Below are 24,682 nucleotides of genomic sequence, written 5' to 3'. Positions count from 1 at the left end.
TGGTAACAGCACGTATTATGGCAAAAATAAACATCGGCTGATTTGAAAAGATTTATTATAGTAATAATAGTAATCTCAGGACAATTCACACAGCTTCATCTAGACCCAAGTTAAGCTAGCTGAACATTGTGTTATGGGTACCAGACAACTGATACAAATACAAAGATTTTTTTCGTAAATTAATATATATTATCTATACATAGAAAACACTCAGACCGTTACAAACAATCATACTCATGAATACAAATGTTTGCAGCGTGCGAGGAATCGAACCCTCGACCATCAAGCAGGAATCAAAGCGGTGTGCTAGCTAAATCGCTAGACTACCGACAACTAGCTGTACACGCGACTTCGTTCGCGTGGAATGTAACTTCTTATATTTTAGAAAAATAAAATTAAATTCCACACGGACGAAATCCCGTGTACAGCTAGTCATCAATAAAAAAAAACACGTAGGTATCTCTAATATATTATACACTAGCTATTCCGGCGACTTCGTCCACGTGGTTTTTAACTTTATTTTTCTAAAATAAAAGTAGCCTAAGTTACTCCTTATTACATCAGCTACCTGTCAAAAAAGGTCCCATCAAAATCGGTCCAGCCATTTCAGAGATTAGCCGGAACAAACAGACAGACAGACAGACAAAAATTGTATAAAAATAAATTTTAGTATATGTACCGTATTTATATTCATATGCTCGTAGTCAAAAACTATTATTTCAATATTATAAACAACAGGCTTCAACATCCTCAAGTACCACAAAAAAGATGTTTTTTCTATCGAATAAACCGTTTTTATTAAAAACAAGCTGTTCCCGCGACTTCGTCCGCGTGGAATTTAACTTTATTTTTCTAAAATAAAAGTAGCCTAAGTTACTCCTTATAAATCAGCTACCTGCCAAAAAAAGTACCGTCAAAATCGGTCCAGCCATTTCAGATATTAGCCGGAACAAACAGACCGACAGACAGACAGACAAAAATTATAAAAATTGTTAATTTGGTATATGTACCTTATATATATTCATATGCATGTAGTAAAAAACGGTTATTTCAATATTACAAACAGACACTCCAATTTTATTTATATGTATAGATTATTATTTATTTATTTATTTATTCATCCAAAATAATACAAATTGTGTAGGATAACGTAATAGTAACATTACAGTAAAATTTTGTCAACAACATAATAGTAACTTAAACATTAAATCTCGGTATATCTATAGACTAGCTGGCCCCAGCGACTTCGTCCGCGTGAAATTTTATTTTATTTTTCTAAAATAACAGTAGCGTAAGTTACTCCTTATTACATCAGCTACTTGCCAAAAAAAGTCCCGTCAAAATCGGTCCAGCTATTTCAGAGATTAGCCAGAACAAACAGACAGACAGACAGACAAAACTTGTAAAATATGTTATTTTGGTGTATGTACCGTATTTATATTCATATGCAAGTAGTAAAAAACGGTTATTTCAATATTACAAACAGACACTCCAATTTTATTTACATGTATAGATGTATAGATTTAAAAAAAGTAACAGTCATAAGGCTAGTCGTATGCCTAATATATATAATAATGTAATAAATTCATTTAAACAGAAATTGCGGCAACATTATTTAAATTTGTAACTTTTTTACTGTCCTTCTCCTTTTTTCACATCTTTCTGTTATATCCCTATAGTTCTCTCTATATTTTCTGTTTTTCTTACTTTCAATTTGAGACTGTACTTATAATTTGATTATCGGATCATTATGTATTTACTTATATATAATATTTATACAATGATGGGTTATATTTACATATATATTTATGTATGTATATTGTTATTTTTTTATAGAAATGTATATTTTGCTTGTCTTTATAAATCTTTTTTTGACATTTCTTATTTATATTAGTGCACCGCCAATAATCTTTCTCTGCACCACTCATGGTTGCCTGGTAAATAACGCGGCAAAATATTAAGTCCGCCACATGTACAAATTTTTTTGTGCATTAAAGTTAAATAAATAAATAAAAATACACTACTGTTTAATGAAAATGCGTATTGTCTAGTGCTTTGAGATGTATCAAAATAAGGTCAACAAAAAAGTCCGTGATGGTATATGTCTATCTCTTAAGGATAACCAAAAATAACCATTTTTTATCTTTTACATTTTACGGGAATTTTTTTTATCGTATGTTTCCCTTAAAATCATGTAAACAATGTTATTATGTCATAATCTAAAGAAATAATAATATTTTATAGTGATATATCCATTATAAAATACCAAAAAGTAGCAATGTAATTCGTTACGCGCGAATCAGCTGTTATAAGGTCAAAGGGCGGTGCACCCCGCGTATTTGATAAATAGTGCTTCTCTGGATGTCTTTAAGAGAAAATGGCAGTATGTACGTGTATATGTACAAGTCCTTAAGTGTTAAGTTTTTCAAATGAAAGAAGAATAAATATTTTTAAGTACAGTACTTACGTACATTAATATAATACCTACTTTTTACTTGTATCTATTGTTATTAAAATTAAATTATAAGTTCTTAACTTGACCACGACTATGTGACCCTCTCTTGGCGCCAAAACGAGTGAAAAAATGAACAGCATACGACGACGACGCAGTACCTATAGAGTGGAGCAACTGCTTATTCAGTTTTATTCAACTATTTAGTCCCTCCACCGTTACAATGAATGGAGGCGGATATTACAATGTATGTAGCATTGCGAATATAAAATATCTAGATTAGGTATAATAAATTCATAATTGATAGGCCGTTACGGTATCAGAGCCAAAAAGTCTTCTTTCTTTGTACTGTTAGATGCGACAGCGACTTTGTTTTATACTACACTATGTAATGATTGATATACCTAAAATAAATAAAATATCTGAGGTTTGGACAAAAATTCAAAAGGTACTTTATTTTGAAAAAGTATTTTGAAAATACCTATTTTGCATTTAGTATTTGAAATACAAAACACAAAACTATTTTTGTTATTAGAGTGACATTTCTATGAATTCACTGTCGATAGCGAGGGGTGCGATGGAAAAAGATAACCGTTTATAAAAATATAATAAATAGCCCTGGACAATTAACACAGACTGATACTGAACTGATATAAATAGATATTTTTATTTTGTAAATACATATAAAACACCCAGACCGATGAAAACAATCGATGACCGATGAGTACAAATGTTTGCACCGTGCGAGAAATCGAACCCGCGACCATCGGATGTAAAGCGGTGTGACCACCGAGGCAGTCGAAATATATAAATAATCTTATGAATTTAATTTATTCTAATTTGTTTGTGTGCGCGGGGTGCGGTGTACGGTACTCCCCCCTGCCTCCACCGTTGCTGGAGCTTGCATGTATGGAGCATTGCGAATATAAAATATCTAGATTAGTAAATTCATAATTGATAGACCGTTACGGTATCTATATATATTCGGATTAAAATAAGTATCGCAGTAAGGACCAGTATATAAAGTGATCAACACAATTAATTGATTTTTGAAATATATATACAGAGCCAAAAAGTCTTTGTGTATTCAAAAAATATCTAATTTGTTTGTGTGCGCGGGGTGCGGTGTACGGTGCTCCCCCTGCAACGCACAGTGGGAACTCGCCTAAGAAAGCCATCTCATAAATACTTTTTCTAAAACTCCGTGGATGTGCATGTATAATACCTCAACTTGTAGCCAAAGAGTTACTCTATCATTATAAATATGATTCAAATCTCTGACTATTCATACTTCATAGAATAGAGCCTCTAAAGTCAAGGAATGAAAAAAATACAAAAATAATTTTGTAACTTAAATTTGTTTAGTATAAGTTTATAGTATCAAAACAATATCAAGTCATATAGTGTGATACCATTTTAGAATCCTTGGAATGTGTACTTTACTATAATATAAAAATATATTTAGTTTAGTCGAATATTATTTAACTAAAAATCCATATATCGTTATATATATATATTTTCTTTTCTCAGACTACTATATTTGACATTGCCACAGCTTGCCGAAGTTCTAAATTTGGTTTTATTTATTAGGAAATATAATTTAATTTGATGGCATAACATTTTTTTTTGCAGTTTCACTGCGTAAAATATTTAAATCGAGTATAATATCATGGTGAGATTTGTTTTTTCTAAGTACGTATATTAAGATTTTCTTCTTTATTTGAGATTCTCTGTCTGAATACTCAAAAAAATACTTTTTGCTCAATTATTACTTTATATTTTATCTATTGCCTTACTTTTATCAACTATTTCACACAGTATATAGTTCCCATTCCCATACAGACCTATTCTATACCGCATAATGATAAATATTTTTTATCAAGTAATTTTGCACACGTATATGATCATTATCAAGTATAAAATAGTGTATGTATTTGCATATGAAATATTACAGTTCTTCATAAGCATTTGTCATTACTAAACAATTGTTAATTACTCATCTCGCCCCAATGAGTGAATTCTCGTGTACCAGAGGCGACTTAAGTCTCTTATTGATTTAAAGTTATACAAATTATGTTGATTCTATCTCAAACTATATACGAAATAATTTTACCGAATCTTCAGATAGCCAATATAGCAAAAATTATCGCAAGTATTTAGAAGTCCTTCATAACTCAGTTTCGTCAACGCTATACGAAATGTGGTCGAAAGAAAGAACAGTTTTTAAATAAAATAGCAATTGATAGGATGGTATTTTCACTGTAAATCTAGAAAAAACTACATGCGAACCTACACCTCCTACTTCGACAGAGAAAAAGAGGAAGACCTTCTAAAACGTACGAAGACAGTTCGGACAAAGAAACGGAAAAACAAGGGATTGCTTGATACCTGTGGACTTCATACTGAACTCATAATATGTACAGGGTTTAAGGGTTTCATCGTTGATATTTTACGAGCATTGCCGGCAGAAAACTAGAATGAAATGAGCAATCTTAATGAGTAATCTTATTAATGAACCGGCACATATAGCAGCATATTCAAAACATTAAGCTCTTAGCATGTTCATAAAATTGGATCTGAACAAGGCACAGTATAAAAATATGAGGAGTTGTTTGATAGCAACACTAATGACGGCAATACAGCCAGAAGATTTTTCCAAAATTATCATTGTACATTAAATATCACTGGTATATATGAGGAATTAATAAAACTGTTATGTTATGAAATGAAATGTGAACGTGTGACACGTCACTTTTCTGTCTTGCCTCTCGGGCAAGTTTCAGAAGATGCTCAAGAGTTACGGAACAAAGACTATAAACAGTTCAAGCTTCATCATGCAAGACAATGTTCGAGGGTAGCCTCTAACAAAGATGTTCTACACGCATTTTTATATACCTCTGACCCATACATAACAAGTTTAAGAAAACCTTCAAATTAAAAATATTTAGCACTTTTTGATGAAGCAAAGGAGCTCTTGAGTGACTTGTAAGCCATCTTTATAAGAATTTTTGTTTTTTACGTAGATACTTTTACTTATTTCTGTATAAACTTCTTAGGACATAAATGTAAGTCTACAAATTCTATATTTCTTGTATTCCTACATTATTTATAACAATTAGAAATATTTTTTTACTCACAAAGCATACATTATTTAAAAGTATATATATTTAAGATTATCAGGAAAAAAAATCATGGACATATCTTTATTAATACAGAAGTTATAGATTTATGAGATGAAAATGAGTCAAAGTTCCCACTGTGCAACGGTGGAGTTACTATGTATGGAGCATTGCGAATATAAAATATCTAGATTAGTAAATGAATAAATTCATAATTGATAGACCGTTACGGTATCTATATATATTCGGATGAAAATAAGTATCGCAGTAAGGACGAGTATATAAAGTGATCAACATAATTAATTGATTTTTGAAATATATTCAGAGCCAAAAAGTCTTTGTGTATACCAAAAATTTAGCCGTTCGGAGCCAGTCATGCACGAATTATTAGTAAAAAATGTGTCGAGTATATCGTACTATCGACGAATATATATGGCCACATCGCAAAATAGAATGCGACGTTGCCATACCGCCTGAGATATACGCGATAGGAGTCAAGTTATTCAGTGCAAAAGGTGGAATCAGCAAGTGTTTAGGTTGTGGCGTGATCAACAAAGTGCCCAAAGAGGTGTTTATATATATATATATATATATATGTAATTATTTCTTTTCTTATTCTTCATACAAAATCTTCTTTATTCTTTATACAAAAGTCAAATCATATATTGTCTATATTATTATACGGGGAGTATTGTATCTCACGAAGATTCCTTTATTAAACCCTTTCGATAGTCTGGGTTGTTTAAAGCATACTGGACTTGATTACTTGTATTTTATTGTAATTTTGTTAATCTGTACACACTAATGAAATGGACCGTCCGGATAAAATTAGTTAGTAGCGATAAATTGCTCTATATGGTAACCCTGTAGCGAGGCAACAGCCAACAGTATTGACATTGACGACTTTATGTAGTCCCACAGAATATTTATAAAATAAATAAATAAAAAAAAGAAAAACTCAAAATATTTTTTATATCAAAAATATAAAACGAATTTCCAAATATGGCACTAATAGAAGTAGAAATTAAGTAAAGTTAGGTTATTTTATAAATATTGCGTTATAGTTTAATTATGTTTATTTTAAGTAAAATTCCTTTCCATATTGGTTTAAATCCCATCACCCAGAGTTGACACCGGGGCAAAGGAGTTTGCCCTCCAGGCCCCAACTTACACCTTATGCACCTTATGTCACTGTCAATCTTTCCTAAACTGTGCTACATTCAAAGTACATAAAATAATATCTATTGCCTTTTGCCAAAGAAAAAAAAATCTATTATAGTATGGAATCTAGATTTCATGATCATTTTTAAAAGTTTGTGGTTTATGGTGTCAAATGTCAATACAGTTGTTTGCTTGTTTATATCCAGACGAGTTTTCTGATTTTTTTATTTTGACTCGTTATTACTGTTTCTTTTATTTATGTAAATGCTGTTCACAAATATAAAAATAACATTAACGAGTACTGAATATGTATAAATGAAAGTAGTGTGTTTGTGACTGTAATATAGTCTATAACTGTGAAGGGTTTCTCTTTAAAGTTATTTGTTGACTTGCAAAGGTTTTGAATTTATACTTTTGTATAAGAAAAAATGGATAATCTTGATAATACCGTGTCAGTATTAGCAATGTTAGATAATCAATGTAAGTAAAATTAGCAGTTAGTTTTTTGGTCTAGTTTATATTCAGTAAAATATTGCATATAAGATCTTATGACATAGGTTTATACTAATTGTACAGAAAATTATATGTACATAGTACTATATATATATATATATATAGTAGTAGTAGTATTATATTTATACCTACTGAATTTCTTCTTGTTGTGAAAATTATAATTATTTATTATTAATAAAACTATTACAGCATATAAACCTAGCATGGAAATAACATCTTTCAATCATGGACATCCTATGAATCAAGAAGAAACGGAGCTCAATGAAAGCAGTAAACAAAGTGGGTTTTTATTTTTATTTAATGAATAGAACAAGACTGTTAATATACAAAATATACATTTAATCTATAATTAGATATTTTAGATTATTTATTGATTATTATACAATATAATTATACTAAAAATAACTTACCATGTAAAATATTTACATATAATTAAATTTCTTATGAGTAAATCTCATAAGGAATTTAATTATATGTAAATATTCTGATACTGCTTACTCCATTTAATATTTATAAATTTTGCAATTGATCATTTGTGTAGTGTTGATAAGATATAAGATAAATCTTGCTAACTCAAGAACAGCCTATTTATTGTTTCCTTAATAAGAAGATTCTGATTTGTTATGGTGATCTTGTCAGATAAAGGGACCCATGGTAGATTGTGACAGAAAGTGTTCACACATTTTCCAGACTCTGTACTTGACTCTTGGCAAATACACTTTCGTCACTATAAGTTCATCTATGTCCTGCTTGTTAAAATAACACTGTCTATAAAACTATAACTTTATTCTAGATATAATTTGGACTAAAAATGCAACATGCATGCTGTTGAATTTATATGAAACAAAGATGCATATGCTTGATAATCCAAAAAAGAAATCAAAAATGTGGTCATCAATAGCTGAAGAATTAAAGGCAATGAATATTGAGGTAATTTATAGTATTTATAATACCTGTATTATAATATATATTTAATGTAGACCATAAAATTATTTTTGCATATATGAAATGAATGCTAAGAATTATCAAGAATTCTCTGAATTATTTACTTTTTTTTTATAACAGAAACTGTCTTAATAAAACAAGTAAAAAGCAGTGAATTTGGTTCATTTTAACAATTTATTAATGGTAACTATGTTGTAACAATATGTAAAATAAATATAAACAGAAATATTACAATATTCTGTCTATGCACAGGTAACTCCAGATCAAGTGAGATGGAAAGTAAATGCTTTAACAAAAAAGTACAAAGACTGCATTGATAATGGGCAAGGATCAACAACATTCAAATATTTCAATGAAATGCATCAAATTCTGGGGCGTTATAATAATGAAGATAATGCTTACAGATTAGCATCTACTGTGATGCATGTAGAGGGTGGTGATAAAGAAAGGCATAAAAGAAATATCTCATTAAAATCCTCAGTTCCTTTTCGTCGGCTTAGAGCTGAACGTAGAGCTAAGTTAGAATTAGATAAACAATGGGTAGAATACCTGAGAAGACAAGAAGAACACAAATTAGAAAGAGATGAAAGATGTGAAAGAAGTTTAAGATTAAGAGAAGAAGAATTGCAATTAAAAAGAAAGGAACTAGAAATCAAACAATCGATAGCTTTAAAAAAATTACAATTAAAAGAAAAAAAACAAGAAGAAATTCTCAAAATAGAAAGAGAAAAATGTGCTTTATTAAGAAAATTATTAGAAGATCAATAATTATAAGAAGTTAATAGATATTATAATATAGAAGTTATAAATAAATTTATAATGACTCAGCTAAATGTTAAGTGTTATAATATATTTTACTTTATTTTTATAGCTCTTATGGTATAGTGAAACAAGCATATGGTTTACCTGATGATAGAGTTCTTATCTTTTCCAAAGTTATTTTTGAGTTGAATGGATCTATTCATATTTTTATATATTCTGCCTTGATCTAAATTATGATGATGAAAAGTAGCTGTTTAAAAAATGATCTCAGAAAAATCAATATATCTTTCAGATTAAATATAAAATAGTTAGTATTCTTTACAAAATTACTTAAGTAAAATGTGCTCATTTAAGCCTAAAGATGATCTATGTTTTAGGGGACTATTATACATTCTGCAGTTTATTAATAAAGTTGGTGTTTTATAAAAGTATTTCTCATTTAGTCATTGTATTATCATACTTATTGTCCCCATAATAATCTCAGTTTTCTAGCTGATAGTTATACTCATTCTTGTGCCTCAAAATAATCATTTTCGTTAAGACAGTAATTGTGTAAAATACATGCTGCTACAATTGTGTCTGTGATAAATGCAATGTTTCTATAAACTGTGAAAAGTTTGATTCTTCGAAATCTTCGTTTTAGAGCATGAAATGCCTTATCACTTAACTTTCTTGTAGAAGAATGCAATGAATTGAAATCCCGTTGCTGATTTGTTAATCGTTTATTTTCTCGAAAAGGTGGAACTAACCATGGCAATGAAGGGTATCCTGAGTGGCCAATTAAAAATGTATTGTGAGGAAATAGAGAATTTCTGTTTTGTGATGCTGTATTATATAAAGGTGACTTCTTTAGAACACGAGAACAATTTGAGGAGCCTGGTTCACCACAAAATATATTTGTGAATCGCATATTGGCATCAATAGTAGCTTGTAGAATTAATGAAAAGTAGCCTCTTGGATTACAGTATTCTCTTGGATTCTTAGGTTTCTCAATTCTTATATGAGTACAATCAATAACCCCTACTATGTTTGATATTCCTGTTTTGTTATGAAATGTATCACATACTGTCTTTATTTCATTGTAACCCTGAGGCCATTTAACAGCATCATTCAATTTTGTCAAAATCCATGCAACAACTCGTCTAATCACTCTAAAGGTTGATGATATTGATATATCAAATCGAGTTGCCATGGGTGTTAATGGTTCCGTACTGGCAATAAACGATAAAAATATATAAAAACATAGTTTTGGCTCCAGAGGTTTCAATCCAAATTTATGTGATGCTATAAATCCAGATTTTTCTAAGTCACCTAAAACAAAAATAAACATTGTAATAATAATTATGTATGTTATTACAATAAAAACAAATATAAAATTAGAAGCTATGTGTACTACATGTTTGTATATGTACAGCTTAATAAAACAACTACCATAACAATACCGGATTAGACTAGCAAGAGTAGTAAATGATATGGGCCACAAACACTCGTTTTTGTCTGAATAAGACAAAAAATGTAATACATAAAGAAACATTAAAGAAAATATTATTGTTGTATTTATACAGTTGTTTATCACGTAACTTACCAATTAAGCTCAACGTTGTTTTCCTGGACATTCTCATCCGATTTTTAAACTCCGAATCTGTCCATGAATCGATGATATGCAAATAATCATCAACTCGTTTTCTCTTAAGTCTCAATAAATATTGCATTAATGGAAAAAATAATCTATCACTTTCATCCTCCTCGTCGTCATCAGAGGATTCATATTTTTGGCTACATACCTCTTCGTCCCAACTACTAAGATCTGTATCATCGCTACTGCTAAGTATGGTTTCCGACAACCAAATTATCATTTTCGAATCCTCCATTTCACTATAAATTAATGTAATTACTGTATTTCATAAAACTTAAATTGAAATTTCAACCTGTTTATGTTTATATTTACATTCAAAAACTTTTTTTATATGGGGACATAAATACAGTACATTTTGGCCACCGATGGCACAGACTACTTAAAGTGGTTTTAGAGAAATATGTGTATATTTTATCTAAATATATAGGCAAAGGTATAAGACCATAAAGCTTATTTAGAGTAATAAGGGTCCGTACACAAAAAAAATACACTACATTTAACATTGACTACACGATACTTTTAATGTCTTACTAAGAAAAAAACAATAGAGATTGGTAACTCTAAATAATACATACGTACTCACAAAGCCGGCAGTTTATGTGAGCCAACACAAAACAAAGGTGTGTAGTGGTGTTTGTAGCAGCTTCAAATCTAGAAATTAAAGATTCGTTTCAATTTGAATGAACTTTATTTATATTTTAAACAGACTTACTGAAGGGTGATAGAAACACTCAAATACAGAATTTTTCAAGTAAAAGAAAATACACTCCTGTAATTCACTAAGCTAAGCTGTTGCTAACATGATAAATAACTAATCTCAGTAGTTTAACAGTCCACATAAGTTTCAATCTTAATGTGTGGGATGTGCATCCCAGAAGTTAAATTGAAGTTCGCTTCCCACTGATGAAATTATTAGTTGTGTGCCTGTTGTGTGTGGCTGAATAAATCTCAAAAATATTAGAAAATATATTATTCAACTTTCCAACTTACATTGAGCACATAAACTACTAACTTCTTGCACTTGAATATGTTATAATAAAAAATAAATAAAAAGAATTTCTGTGAAATTCTAAATATTAGAGTTAGAGTAGGTTTGTTATTTGTATAGTATAAATATACAATAACTATTTGTATATGTATGATTGAATGCTTTTGCTATACTAAATAGACACAATAGGCATCTCACACAATATTATATTATCTCACTAGTATGACTTTATTAGCCCAGTCACTAGGCCTCATAATAATATAATATCTCATTTAATTATTTAAAGTCCTTTTTCAGTAAATTTTATGAAAATAATTGCACCAGCAATCGACATTTCTCTCTTTGAACCTGTAGAATTTCATTAAGATCCTTTTCAACTAATTCCATCTTCTTGCATTCTAGTGCTTCTTTTAGTTCCAACTCTCTCCTTCTCAATTCCAACTCTTCTTCTTTTAACTTCAAATGCCTCTCAAATAAATCTTCTTTATTAACTCTATGTTGTTCTTGCTGCCTTAAATATTGTAACCATTGCTTCTCTATATTTAATTTTGTTTGTGTTCGATCAGACTCTATTCTACTGGCTAATCTCATTTTCCTTAACTCAATCATTGCTTTGCTTTCTTCTTGTTCATTCGGCATAGAGTGACTAATACTATTTCTTTTATTCTTTAATATTTCTGATATTATGAATGCATCACAATCAACATTAAAACGAGAATAAATACTGTCCATTTCCTTGAAATATCTGAATTTTTTATGCTGTCCATTATCTATGCATTGCTTATATTTTTTTGCTAAAGCATTTATTTTCCATCTTACTTGATCAGGTGTCATCTGCAATTAAATTAGTCAGATTGGTTTATTTATAGTATTCCTTAACTGTACTGACTATATACTTTGTGCTAAGGTATTTAGCTACTAAAATTAATACCTCAATGTCACATTTCTTCAGACTTTCCGATATTGCAAGCCATATTCTAGTTTTCTTTTTCGGTGTTTCCAGCATTTCTAATTTGTTTTCATACAATTTTAAGAGGGTAGTGGTAGATCTTATTGTCCATACTGCACCTAAAATTGTTTTTGTCCAGATTTTCATTAATTTAGCATTAATGTCTAAGTATGAATGTAATGTAATAATGTAAACAAACATATATTCATAGGTAACATGCAATTAAAAATTGCAGATAACTTTCCCAGAATATTATAGTTATTTACTATGTAGCCTTACAATAGTCAAAGTAATAGATACTTTGACTATTGTAAGGCTACATAGTGGATATAAAAATAAGAACTTAATATAATCACATAGTTTGTTCAAATACCCACTTTGTTTTTCACTATTTTCATTAGATATCAAGTTGGATTTAATCTCCTTATGACCATCATTTTGTACATCATGAGTATTGCTGTTCTTTATATCATAAGTTGGTAATTCTGGTGAATCAGGAGCTGTAAATAATTCAATGTGAAATAATAAATATCAAATCTATATGGTACTGCCCGTAGGTGCTGGGGTCACCACAGCAAAAAATAATGCAGTATAGGTAAAAAAGAAAGTAAATATATAAGTAAATATATGTAAAAATTGTCTAAATATTACCATGGTAACAAAATAGACTAGAAATATAAAATTTAAATGTTAAAATACAACTAATACATTTTGTGCAACCCAAATACAAGGAGTCCTTTAAAGAAATTAGGTCCTAAAATGTAATGTACATACATTACATAAATAATTTAACAAGTTTCTCTGAATGTGAAATAAGCAGGGCTCGGTGTAAAAAAATATACCATTACATATATAAATTTTCACAGACAGCTCCTGGGGACTGACTGATATTGGAGCAGCATCATTAATTTAAAAGTAAAATACAATTCAAGAAAAAAGAGCTAACAGATTGGACTATTGTAAATGAAAAGCAGATTGCCAATTATGAAGTATTCAAAAGAAAAAAAAAACAAATTTATTATATAATAAACATTTTGCTGCCGTATAGTATGAAATAACATATTTTTATTTTATCTAGAAAAAATATTTGTTATAATATACACATAAAAAATTACATAAAATAAATAACCCCTGGACGATTTACACGGTGATTTAAGGAAAAACAAATGCTGGTTATAATCTCAAAGAATTATTCAATATATAGAGATATATTAAATAATTCTTACTCACAATTGTTTAAAACATTGTTCACATCTAAATTACTTGTTTCAAAATTCATTTTAGTTCATTTTTAATCTTCTCGAGTAACATGTATTATTTTTTGTTTATTTTTATTTATAATTTATTACACTATAATGTCACAGTACAGCTAAGAACAGATTAGAATTCTTTCTAATCTGTGTACCACAGACTGATGAGAGAACTTACAATTATACAGATTACATTCTTTTTCAGGAGCATTAATTTACATTGTCGTGACTTAGAACAATTGGTAGGATTGAAAAATTCTGTAGCTATTGAAAACGAATGATATAAATTAGCAAATTTATACAATTTATTGTAATATAAACAAAACTTTAAGACAGCTTTTATTCAAAGTTTATAAAATCCTTTTAATTTTCTGTGTAATTTATCTGTGGTTACACGACCAGCTTATCAAGGCTGCCAATATTTAATTAAACCCGCCGCGACGCAAAAATTTGTACAATTTATATTTTCATTTAAACTGTTTTATTGTTTATTAACGATGACCGACGTAATTAATTACAAAAGATATGAAAAGTCTTTAGGCCTTCTTACGACGAGATTTGTATCATTGTTACAGAAAGCGAAGGATGGTGTTTTGGACTTGAAAATCGTAAGTATATGCATGGGCTTTTATTTTTATCAATCTGTCATACGTATTTAGGCACGAAAAATAAACATTCAATTTTATACATTAACAATTCAATTTCAGGCTACTGATCTCCTGGCTGTGCGACAAAAGCGGCGAATTTATGATATTACTAATGTACTTGAAGGCATCGGTTTGATCGAGAAAAGAAGCAAAAACAGTATTCAATGGAAGTAAGTATTTGTTTATAATATTATTTATCATTGCTGATTCTTTAATCTCACGTTGAATACATTCATCTTGCCTAATGAATTCATTATAATTAATTTTAATTATCTTCCTTTTGTAATTAATTCAACAAAAATGTAATTTATTCCACTGAAATTGCTTAATATAAAAGGAAGTATCTTGTTAAATGTGTTGTATTCTTTTGTTTCAGAGGTGCTGGACCTGATTGCAATACTAATGATATTGGTGCAAAAGTAATATCATTGCGAAGACAAATTAGCCGTTTAGAAGAACATGAAAAGTTGCTTGATAAGTAAGTGATATAATGTATGCATTTGTTTTTTACTACATATCCAGCTTATTGACGTCCAAGTTATCCATAAAAACTAAAAAGTACAGTCAACTTGAATAAGTTCTGTACTTTGTATGTTTGATCGATGTCATACGAATATATAGTTTACATTATTTACAATAGGTTTTTTATAGAGTTATAGTTTTTTTCTGTTCCTGGTATATCCGCAAAAGTTGTTATATCAGTTGTCTAGTAGCCATAACACAAGCTCTGCTTATATGGGTTTAGATGGCGCTGTCTTAATTGTCCAGAGTTATTTATTTAAAAATATTTTTTAAAATATGTTATTTCTTCTTTCAGCCAACTCCATTGGATTGAACAAAGTATAAGGAATGTTTTGGAGGATATGGACAATCAAGATACAATTTATGTTACAGAGAATGATGTTAGTAAATGCTTTCAAGAAAATCAAGTGTTAATTTTAGAATCATCATTAGGAACTGACATAACAGCAGCTGTTCCACCCACTAAGGTATGCAGAAATATATATTTCAGTGCAATGCAATAATGGGTTCCCCTAATAGAATATTACTAAAGTTGATTAGTTATAGTATTTGTTATGAAAAAACAAAACACATAACTGCTGTTATGTGTTTTGTTTTACATATTTTTCATAGTATTACATTTTATTATTTTTGAGTAATAAAAAGGCAACAATTCATAGACTCCTTATAGAAAACTAATAGTATTATAGGTGTTTATTAGGCACTTTCTTCAAAATAATATGGTAAATTGGTTCCCCGATTATAATTATATACATTACTAGCTGTTCCCACGACTTCGTCCACATGGAATTTAACTTTATTTTTTTAAAGATTTTTTCTTCAATAAAACTTACACCTTATTACATCAGCTACCTGCCAAAAAAAGTCCCGTCTAAATCGGTCCAGCCATTTCAGAGATCAGCCGGAACAAACAGACAGACAAAAATAGTAAAAAATGTTATTTTGGTGTATGTACCATATTTATATTCATATGCATGTAGTAAAAAACTGTTATTTTAATATTACAAACAGACACTCCAATTTTATATACATGTATAGATTAAATTAGTGGTGATGCAAAATATAAATGTGTCAATACATTTAATTTTTATCTTTTTCCAACAGTCCTATATGTTATTTATAGTCAGGTCATGTAACTGGCGTATTCATTAAGTACATAATTAACTATTTCACGAAAATGAACAAAGATGCCAAGATAATAGTGATTATAGGAGTTTCTTCATTCTAATTAAAATTTTTTATTTTGTTTACAGGACAAAGAACCACATTATCTTTTACATGTAAAATCTTCGGATCCAGTCGGAGTAATATTGTGTGACAGAGATAAAGAAAAGGTATGGTACAATTAGCAGTACCACTTCAAGTAGAGTAGTATGAAAACATATGTATTCATATACATACATACTTTACAATACAAAACATTTGGTGGTTTTAGTGAGTGGCATGTAGGAAGACAAAAGAATGATGTGAACCAACCGCGTGGAAGGCCCTCAAAAAAGTTCGAAGACGAAGAGCTGCAAGAGCTGCTTACAGAAGACCCTTGTCAGACACAGAAGATGCTTGATATTTTCTAAACATAAGCGTGTCGTACGCTTGAAGGCGTTGGGAAAGATTCTCAAGTTCGGGAAGTGTCTGTCTGTCTGTCTTTCGCTCAATGTTACTATTCCTGCACCGGATTGTAACTGGAGATGAAAAGTGGATCTATTTCGAGAATTTCCAGGTACTTCGAAGTATTTGGCCAGACGGTCGACCAGGTTCGTTATCAACAACAAATGAGAGGTTTGTAAAAACGCCCGGAATGGCAGGAAAAATGTTCGGCTAGTAATTTAAGTATTTTTATATTAATAGAATCTTAGGTAATAATAATAATAATTATTATTATTATATTAATAGAATCACTGTCATATATACATTAGCCTACATTTTTCTCACAGTACTAAAAGTCATCAAGTATAAAATAATGACCAAGACCAGACACTGTACTGTCTAAACACAGATATAAGTCTTTAAAGATTATATAATTAAAGTAAATGATCTAAAATTATAATATTGATATTTCAATACACTTATTGAATGAACATTTTGTTTATATTATAAATGTTCTATCCAGGAATTCGATGAAGATGGCATGGATGACAGTGAAGTGCAGAGATATACAGAAAAGAGTGATAGTACATTACAACATAGTAGTAAGTACATGCAAATAAACACAATTTTAAATGTTTAGAGAATACTGTATCATTATGATATTCATTAAAATAGATTGTATAATAATTTATTCTTTGGTTTGTTATAAATTTTCAATATTAGTGTCTAATTTAAATGTACATTTGTATGCTGTTCCCTGCAGTTATTCTAATCACTATCTACAATAATGTGAATTAAGATCATATATTTCTACATTTTCCCCGTTTTTGCGACATTTTTCATTGCAGCTTTGCTTCTATTTTATCTATCTATAGATTGTAGTGTAATATTATATAATCTTAGAGAGCTTTCCGATACGCTTTTGCTTAAAAGAATAGAATTGCTATGAACTTCACTTATAAACTTTACCTGTTTATAATAATATTATATGTATATTATTTAGATTGTACTTCATTCAAATGTATCAATAACTATTATGTTTCAGATTATCTCCTCCGTCTAAGTCCACCAATCACAAAATATGATTTCACATTTTCTCTCCGCGGTACAGAAGGCTTGTGTGATTTATTTGATATACCTTGTTAATCCTAAGTTATAATTAAGTTTATTGAATAATTTTGAAGGACATTATTTTTTATATATTTGAGATCATGTTTAACTTTTTTATGCCATGTAAATAATTCGTGTAAATAAAATGAAAAAATTATACCCTTATTGGATATTACTATGTATATAAAATAAAACAAAGTTTATGACTAAAGAGCATTAATTATTTCTTAGGTTTAGATACAAATCGGTCTAGAACGCCAAATGATTGCTGTGGGGTAGTTTGTTTTTCTGGTATATCCAACATTTTCCGTGCTTCTATGGCTTGTGTAATGAATTCCTGAAACATAAAATATATTTGTTGCAAATTATGCATATAGGTAATTATAGTTTTGATATTTAGCATAAGAAAATTAAGGGAGTACACTCACTTTTCTAGTAGTATCTTTAATAATTTTCTTCCTCGCGATGTTAGTTTTACCTTTATTCTTTCGCCGCGGAGTAATATCAACTTTTTTGGGTTTCAGGTGCTGTAAATATTGTAACGTATTTAGTAAGATGAAAAAAATGCACGAATAACATGTATAGGTATTATAAAGATTTATATTTATTAAAGTGTTCCATGTTAAAAAATATTTTTTTTATATTAGTTAATAATGAATGAAGCTCTCGACATATACACGACAGCATTGTCTAGTGCCAACCTGAGCAGAGCTTATATTGTATGGCATTAATGACTATGTATTGTAACTTTTAGGCTATTTTTTTGTATACATGCATAAAATGTCCAAAACATATACAGTAGACCCATAACTACAATAATTATTGTAAGGCATCAAATCTGCAATTGTGACTAAACTGTGTTCCTACATCAAAATCATTATATTGTATATATAGTATTAAATACAGTTTATGTTTGTCTTTTACTTTAATTAAATTATTAACTATACAATATCTGCCACAATTTACACCCCTGTGAAGTCGTGGTGGGTTGTTAGTATTGTATAAATATGTATTATAATAAACATACCAAAAGCTTTTTCTTGGCCTCCATTTTATCTTGCATACTAGGTACATCAACTTCTGTGACTTCATAAGGATTGAGTGTAATAAGCTCAGCAGGGATTTTCTCAAGTAATGCTTTAACTTCTGCTTCTTTTCTTTGTTTTTTGGTTTGGAATGGATTGCTTTCCAAAGCATCGAAGTTAGGTTCTCCAGATCCTGTAGGAAAGTAAATTCAGATTAATATTACAGACTTACATTTCCAGTTTATAGGTGGTTTCATTACTAAATATCTTGCTGAACATACACAATACAATACCAGACCAATTGTATTCATGAATATGATTGTTTATATCGGTCTGGGTGTTTTCTACGTATAATAATATGTATTTACGAAAAAAAAAACTGTTTGTATCAGTTATCTAGTACCCATAACACAAGCTTCAGCTAGCTTAAATTGGGTCTAGAGGGTGTTGTGTGAATTGTCCTGAGATTATTATTATTATTAACTAATAACTTTGAGAGGTTTTGGCATCTTTTTCAGTTATTTTCGCAATTTAAAGTAAGTTTAAAATGTGTTTATAGGTTTTAGTTTTACAACAATATTTTTCAATTTCAATACAAGTTATATTAATATTTACTAACCTGGTACAATGATACTGGCGAAACCACCACTCGTTCCAATTCCTAACACATCCTCATAAGGACAGAACTTGAAATTATCAATGGATTTACACATTCTGTGTCTTAAATAAGGTCTATTTACTGTTTTAGTACAGCAATCACTAAAAAGATAAAACATATTTATTTCCTTTTTGTATTAGAACATTTATAATATGGTAAACATATGAACTATAATTAAACATAATTATAGTTCATATGTTTTTATTAGGGAAAAATTAAGTAGTGTGTTGAAGTCTTTATAAATGTTGGTAAAAATATCTGTACAAATACTTATCACAATGTCCTACAATTGGCTTCTCCATCATAGCTATATTTTAAATTCATACATACAATGGAATCGTCTATGGTCATCCCCATTTCTGCCAATTGTGTAAGTAGGTATAGCCTTGAAGAAGCATGAATAGATGAGGGTAAATTCCAATCATTTAGCTTAATATGGTGAATCCATTAGGAATTAACTAATGGTTTCCAAGGATGCCAATGGATAATGTTCCTAACCAACAATACTCTACACCTAAATTTGAGTTTAATGTAATTATTTTAGACAAACATACTTGTAAACTTCTACAACTTCTCCAAGTCCAACAGCCAACATATCTTTTTGTGAAAATTCCAACTCAACTGGAGCACTTTTTAATCTGTAATGTTGCAGGGGGCCATCTAGATTTCTTATGTCCCATATCTTCATACTGCAGTCAACTCCCGAGGTGGCCATGTACCTGCATAAAGATAGTTTTTATAATAAAATAAAATAATACAAAGATGTGACTTACCACAGTTTTTATATTTTATTATTATTTTGCATTAATTATAGGAAAATAATATGCAGTTTTTAATTCCTGTTTATGTTGAAAGTAATTTATTTTTAAACTATAAAGTTTATTTATGTTCATGAAAATCATGAATTTTATTGTAGGCAGTTTAAATACCCATTCTTTCGTAGATCATTTATAAATAAGTTATAATAAAACATAGCCTATTAATTCCTGATACTATCTATCTTTCTGACAAATTTTGTTGAGATCTATTCAGATGTTTACTCGTAAAAAGGTAATAAATAGGCAGATACGAGTTTCAAATTTATAATGTTAGTATAGATAACTGAAAGTGTCTATTACATTCAGTTTATTTATATAAATATTACCATTAATGTAGAACAATTAACTTACAATCCTCTTGTATCCACAGCAACCGCCGTTACTGGCGTCTTATGGCACAATATTTTCGCCAAGGGATCTTTAACAGTTGGTGACCATAAAGAAACAAGTCCCTGTGAATTGCCTAAGCAAATAGTACCATTGTAAGGATTTTGCGTCATTACCGACGACCTCCCTGAGCGATTGTTATAACTGCCTGCAACTTCTCCAATGGATACATCCAGCCATGTCATATAACCAAATTCATTCTGTAACAAAGAAAATTAATTAATAAAGTAAATTTATCCAACAATATTGTTATCATTATTAAATTAGTTACTTGTTTGATAATATTTAAATGACTGCATTCACTAAAAAGATTGTTAAATAAATATTCCACTAAAGTAATGTTCAGTGAATTTTGGAAAAAAAAAATATGGTGATATAATAGGTACTTTATGTCTCATTGTGGAATAAGAAACATTGTACTGTGTGCATTATTTATAAGTGTGACTTAACAATAATAAATACCCTTTAAGCGGTTAAATTAAATTAATTAATAGTGTTAATTTAATTTATGGATAATGTTTGTCTAGTTTATCATTTGACAGTAGTATTTCATTAAAAAGAAGAATGTGCTTATAAAATGTCCATACCACAGCCGCTAACAAGAAGTGATAAGGCAAGAATTCCATTCGTAAAATCTTGTTCATATTTTTCAAGCAGTGTATTTCAGTACCCGTATTGTCATAAATATATAACCATTCTTTTTGTGCCACAGCTAACATTGTTTCTATGTGCAGCCAGCTATAAAAAAATGTAGAATAATATATTTAATCATTTCCATTGCACAAATTATAATGATGATTGGTCACAACAAAAATGTACCCAACAAGGAATGTTATGTATGGCATTGTCACTTCTAAACCTGGGTTAATATGTTAATAGTCAGAAATGTAGAACTATAGATATGTACATAACTACAATATGATTTATAATTCGAAAAAATGGTGACAAGAAAGTCTAAACAGTTTAAATGAGATTTTAGGAAATTTATAGACAGATTTAATAAGAAATAATATCATCATAAATATAATAGCTACTTATGTATTGTAGTAAAGTGAATTATTTAATAAAAATACTTAAGTATAATACCTTATATCATGTATTGATTCCATAACATTTATTTCAAAATGCAACTTCTTTGTGAACCAATCAAAAGCCGCCAAGTGTCCTTTTCTGCCTCCAAGAAGTAAATGTCTGCCATTGCGTGAATATTTTGCTCTATATGAACCAAAATCTAATTTCAAATCAAATATCTTAGTAGCTGCAGCTATGTCCACATTCTTAGCTATTATATCTTGTGTTATTGTTGTAGTCTTCCTGCCTTTCCCAACATCTAAAAAGCTAAAAAATATATTGATACATCAATAATTTTTTAAAAATTGTGTTTATATCATCATTAGATAGTATAAAATAAAGTCGCTGTCTGTCCTGTGTGTCCTGTCGCTGTGGTTTTTTTAATAAATGGAGTAATTCTAGAGAAAGGTTTATATATAATACATATACACCCGGAAAATCCACGGAGATTAGCTAGTAAAAACTAAATTACAATACATGACAATAAATGAATTGCTTAAAATTCTAAGATATAGCTTCTGAAAAATAATAGTATAAACAGTTTTAGAGACACTGTTATTTTCACATTAATTTTCTTATCATATAAATTTATTTTGGGGTTGTACTTACTACATGGGAATTTAAATATTGGAAAGAATTGATTTAATTTATTATTATAAATTAGTTCCAAAAGATCTACATAGATGTAATTTTTACTATCATTATACTAATATTAATCTTACTGAACTATATTGGCAATTTACTATAGAAACTAACCCTGACTCTTCTGTTAGCAATATCTCAGCCCTGGCAGCTTCTTCTTCGGCATAATTGTATTTGCGCTCTCTTTTTTTTAGTTTTGCAGCATATAATGGATGTCTCACACCCTTCCCAAGCCCTTCACCTCGGGAGTATTGGTTTAACTTTTGTTTATCTATTGGAGCTTTTCCCTTAAACACCTTTTTATTTTTGACATAATTTTTATCATTTCTATTATTTTTCTAAAATGAAGAAAAATAATTATAATGGACATTTAATTTGAATAAGGACTGCATTCAACTAAACTTAAGAAAAATTATTGACTTTCAAGTACATGTAGATATAGATGACAATATTTTCAGTTTCTCTTTACTAAAATGTGTAAAGGGTAAGGATGACTGAAAATATTGTGCTTGGATTGTGTGATGAAGATGATTTACAGAAAAGGAGAGTAAACTCAAATATGATGGAAAATTGGAGCCACTGGAAAGAGATCACATACTGTGGTGACCTTAAATAATAAGATAAAGGAAAAGCAATTATATTTCACAATACATCATCTATGTATACCATACACACATGTACGCAATACACATATGTACACACAGACCGACTGACCGACACTCATATACAGTGCAAGGGTTGAGCCCATTACTTAGAATTATATAAAATGATAAATGCCAACATCTACAAGATGTGCAAAGACATCTTGTACATGGTCACAGACAATAAAATATAATAAACATACGTAACCTACTAAATTTACCTCACTTTTTGTACACACTTTTTATTTAACTTATTCTAAAAATATGCTGTAGATTTAATATAATGAACTGTAATGTATTGGTTTTTAAAGAAATGAATTAAGACAGTATTATGCGGTTGTTCGTACGTACAATACAAGTAGTTTAAAATTAATTACTCACAGTATATTTTTGATTTCGCTGCGGTTGGTATCCTGGTCTTATTTTAATATTAAAGACTTGAATGTTATCATTTTTGTCTGTTTCAGCATTACTTGAAGACTTTTCGCCGTCTACATCGAAGTATCGATTCTATAAAATAAGAGGTTATAATTTGAAATATTCGTATAGTAGTGTTACAATAAGTATATTAGAGTATACAGTATATTATACTTACTTTTTTTTCAACTTTCATGGTTTATCACGATGACTCAATAACGTTTAAATACTTTTCCTTTCAGTTTAAATATATTAAATTATTAAGCATGTGAAATTTTCAGTTTGTTTTGTTTGTCAATTTTGTCATTGACAATAGAGATGTATTAACTAGAGTTACTAACTCAAGTTTACTCGAGTTGCGCATAATTCGAGTTAACTCGAGTTGAATTATGCTAACTGAATTGGAAGAATTCAACTGGTAAATGAATGAATCAAGTGAAAGAGCGAGAGCATGATTCTGTCATCGAACTGACAATGACATGAAATTTTTCGATTATTTCACAAATATTTCAATATTGATTTGAGGTTGTTACCATTTTTTTTTCGCATATTCGTCTGATTATGTTTTCAATAAAATTATTATGCGTTCCAGTTACGTTCTTCCGCGGTTTTAAAGTGCCATTTCTACTCGCCCCCTAAAGTTCGGTGAAGCTTTCAAGGCCAGCTGCGGCCAAAATCATTTGAATTGTTCGAAAAAAAAACTTTAATCCAGGTACTCGAGTCAACTCGAGTTACCTGAATTTTAACTCGAGTTAACTCGTGTCATGTTGATTTCGAGTTAGCACATCTCTAATAGACAATTTGACAGTTGACTGTTTTATTCATGGTTCTCTATAAACGTCGATTTCTTTAGCTGATTTACTTTGACATTGACATTTATACATAGTTCAGAAATTAAGAAAATAATTCTTAATTTCTGAGTTCAATATAGTATAATTACGATTATTCTATACATATTATTTTAAATACAAATAAAACCCAGTTTTTATATTATATATATTTTTTATGATCTCGGTTTGTGGTAGTTGCCAATTATCGGTGCCGATTTGGATGTTTTCTTTTAATAATTTAATGTAATGAAATATACTATTGCATTGGCCATATACCTACATTTTTTGTCTATTGGCGTTTAATATTTAACCAACTTGAAAAAGAAGGTATATATTCAGTATTAAATACTACTAGTTGTATGTATTCGCTACATGTATATATAGGTACATTTGTAATTCTGAAGATTTTTTTAACTGTTAGTATATAATTTTGGGGAGAGAAACGCATAGCTTCTACAGAGCGTCATGACCTAGTAGTCTACGCTGACTTAAATCGGTGAGTACGATCTGGGCAACCCCAAAAAAGAAAACTACAATTTGCATTTTTGACTG

At 29.5% G+C, this 24,682-nt stretch overlaps 5 protein-coding genes across 5 annotated transcripts; 2 read left to right on the top strand and 3 right to left on the bottom strand.

Moving 5' to 3' along the window:
• Positions 1–6,812: 6,812 nt before the first annotated feature.
• Positions 6,813–8,980, top strand: LOC131845124 (uncharacterized). Its single transcript, XM_059194161.1, has 4 exons — positions 6,813–7,212; positions 7,435–7,524; positions 8,039–8,175; positions 8,443–8,980. The coding sequence occupies exons 1-4, from the start codon at positions 7,161–7,163 to the stop codon at positions 8,956–8,958; spliced, it is 795 nt and encodes a 264-aa protein (XP_059050144.1). The 5' UTR covers positions 6,813–7,160; the 3' UTR covers positions 8,959–8,980.
• A 468-nt stretch (positions 8,981–9,448) lies between these two features.
• LOC131845122 (uncharacterized) lies at positions 9,449–11,668 on the bottom strand. The gene is made up of 3 exons (XM_059194159.1): positions 11,579–11,668; positions 10,538–11,239; positions 9,449–10,263 (listed from the first exon to the last, which is right to left on the bottom strand). The coding sequence occupies exons 2-3, from the start codon at positions 10,821–10,823 to the stop codon at positions 9,458–9,460; spliced, it is 1,092 nt and encodes a 363-aa protein (XP_059050142.1). The 5' UTR covers positions 10,824–11,239; positions 11,579–11,668; the 3' UTR covers positions 9,449–9,457.
• A 197-nt stretch (positions 11,669–11,865) lies between these two features.
• Positions 11,866–13,903, bottom strand: LOC131845123 (zinc finger protein with KRAB and SCAN domains 2-like). The gene is made up of 4 exons (XM_059194160.1): positions 13,756–13,903; positions 12,903–13,025; positions 12,508–12,644; positions 11,866–12,410 (listed from the first exon to the last, which is right to left on the bottom strand). The coding sequence occupies exons 1-4, from the start codon at positions 13,802–13,804 to the stop codon at positions 11,880–11,882; spliced, it is 840 nt and encodes a 279-aa protein (XP_059050143.1). The 5' UTR covers positions 13,805–13,903; the 3' UTR covers positions 11,866–11,879.
• A 273-nt stretch (positions 13,904–14,176) lies between these two features.
• Positions 14,177–17,872, top strand: LOC131845125 (transcription factor E2F4-like). The gene is made up of 7 exons (XM_059194163.1): positions 14,177–14,383; positions 14,483–14,592; positions 14,799–14,900; positions 15,240–15,411; positions 16,198–16,278; positions 17,055–17,133; positions 17,577–17,872. Exons 1-7 carry the CDS (start codon positions 14,273–14,275, stop codon positions 17,675–17,677), a joined length of 756 nt encoding a protein of 251 aa, XP_059050146.1. The 5' UTR covers positions 14,177–14,272; the 3' UTR covers positions 17,678–17,872.
• LOC131845127 (WD repeat-containing protein 46) lies at positions 17,862–24,157 on the bottom strand. Its single transcript, XM_059194165.1, has 11 exons — positions 23,479–24,157; positions 23,265–23,393; positions 22,357–22,580; positions 21,616–21,867; positions 21,117–21,267; positions 20,494–20,729; positions 19,879–20,043; positions 19,286–19,425; positions 18,669–18,859; positions 18,070–18,168; positions 17,862–17,978 (listed from the first exon to the last, which is right to left on the bottom strand). The coding sequence occupies exons 1-11, from the start codon at positions 23,494–23,496 to the stop codon at positions 17,862–17,864; spliced, it is 1,722 nt and encodes a 573-aa protein (XP_059050148.1). The 5' UTR covers positions 23,497–24,157.
• Positions 24,158–24,682: the final 525 nt, after the last annotated feature.

The sequence above is a fragment of the Achroia grisella genome, unplaced genomic scaffold (genome assembly GCF_030625045.1).
Source record: "Achroia grisella isolate CSIRO2021 unplaced genomic scaffold, CSIRO_AGI_Agris_v1 utg452, whole genome shotgun sequence".
Taxonomy (NCBI): Eukaryota; Metazoa; Arthropoda; class Insecta; order Lepidoptera; family Pyralidae; genus Achroia; species Achroia grisella.
Note: the sequence above shows the minus strand (reverse complement) of the source record. Positions and strands in the feature narration are given on the sequence as shown.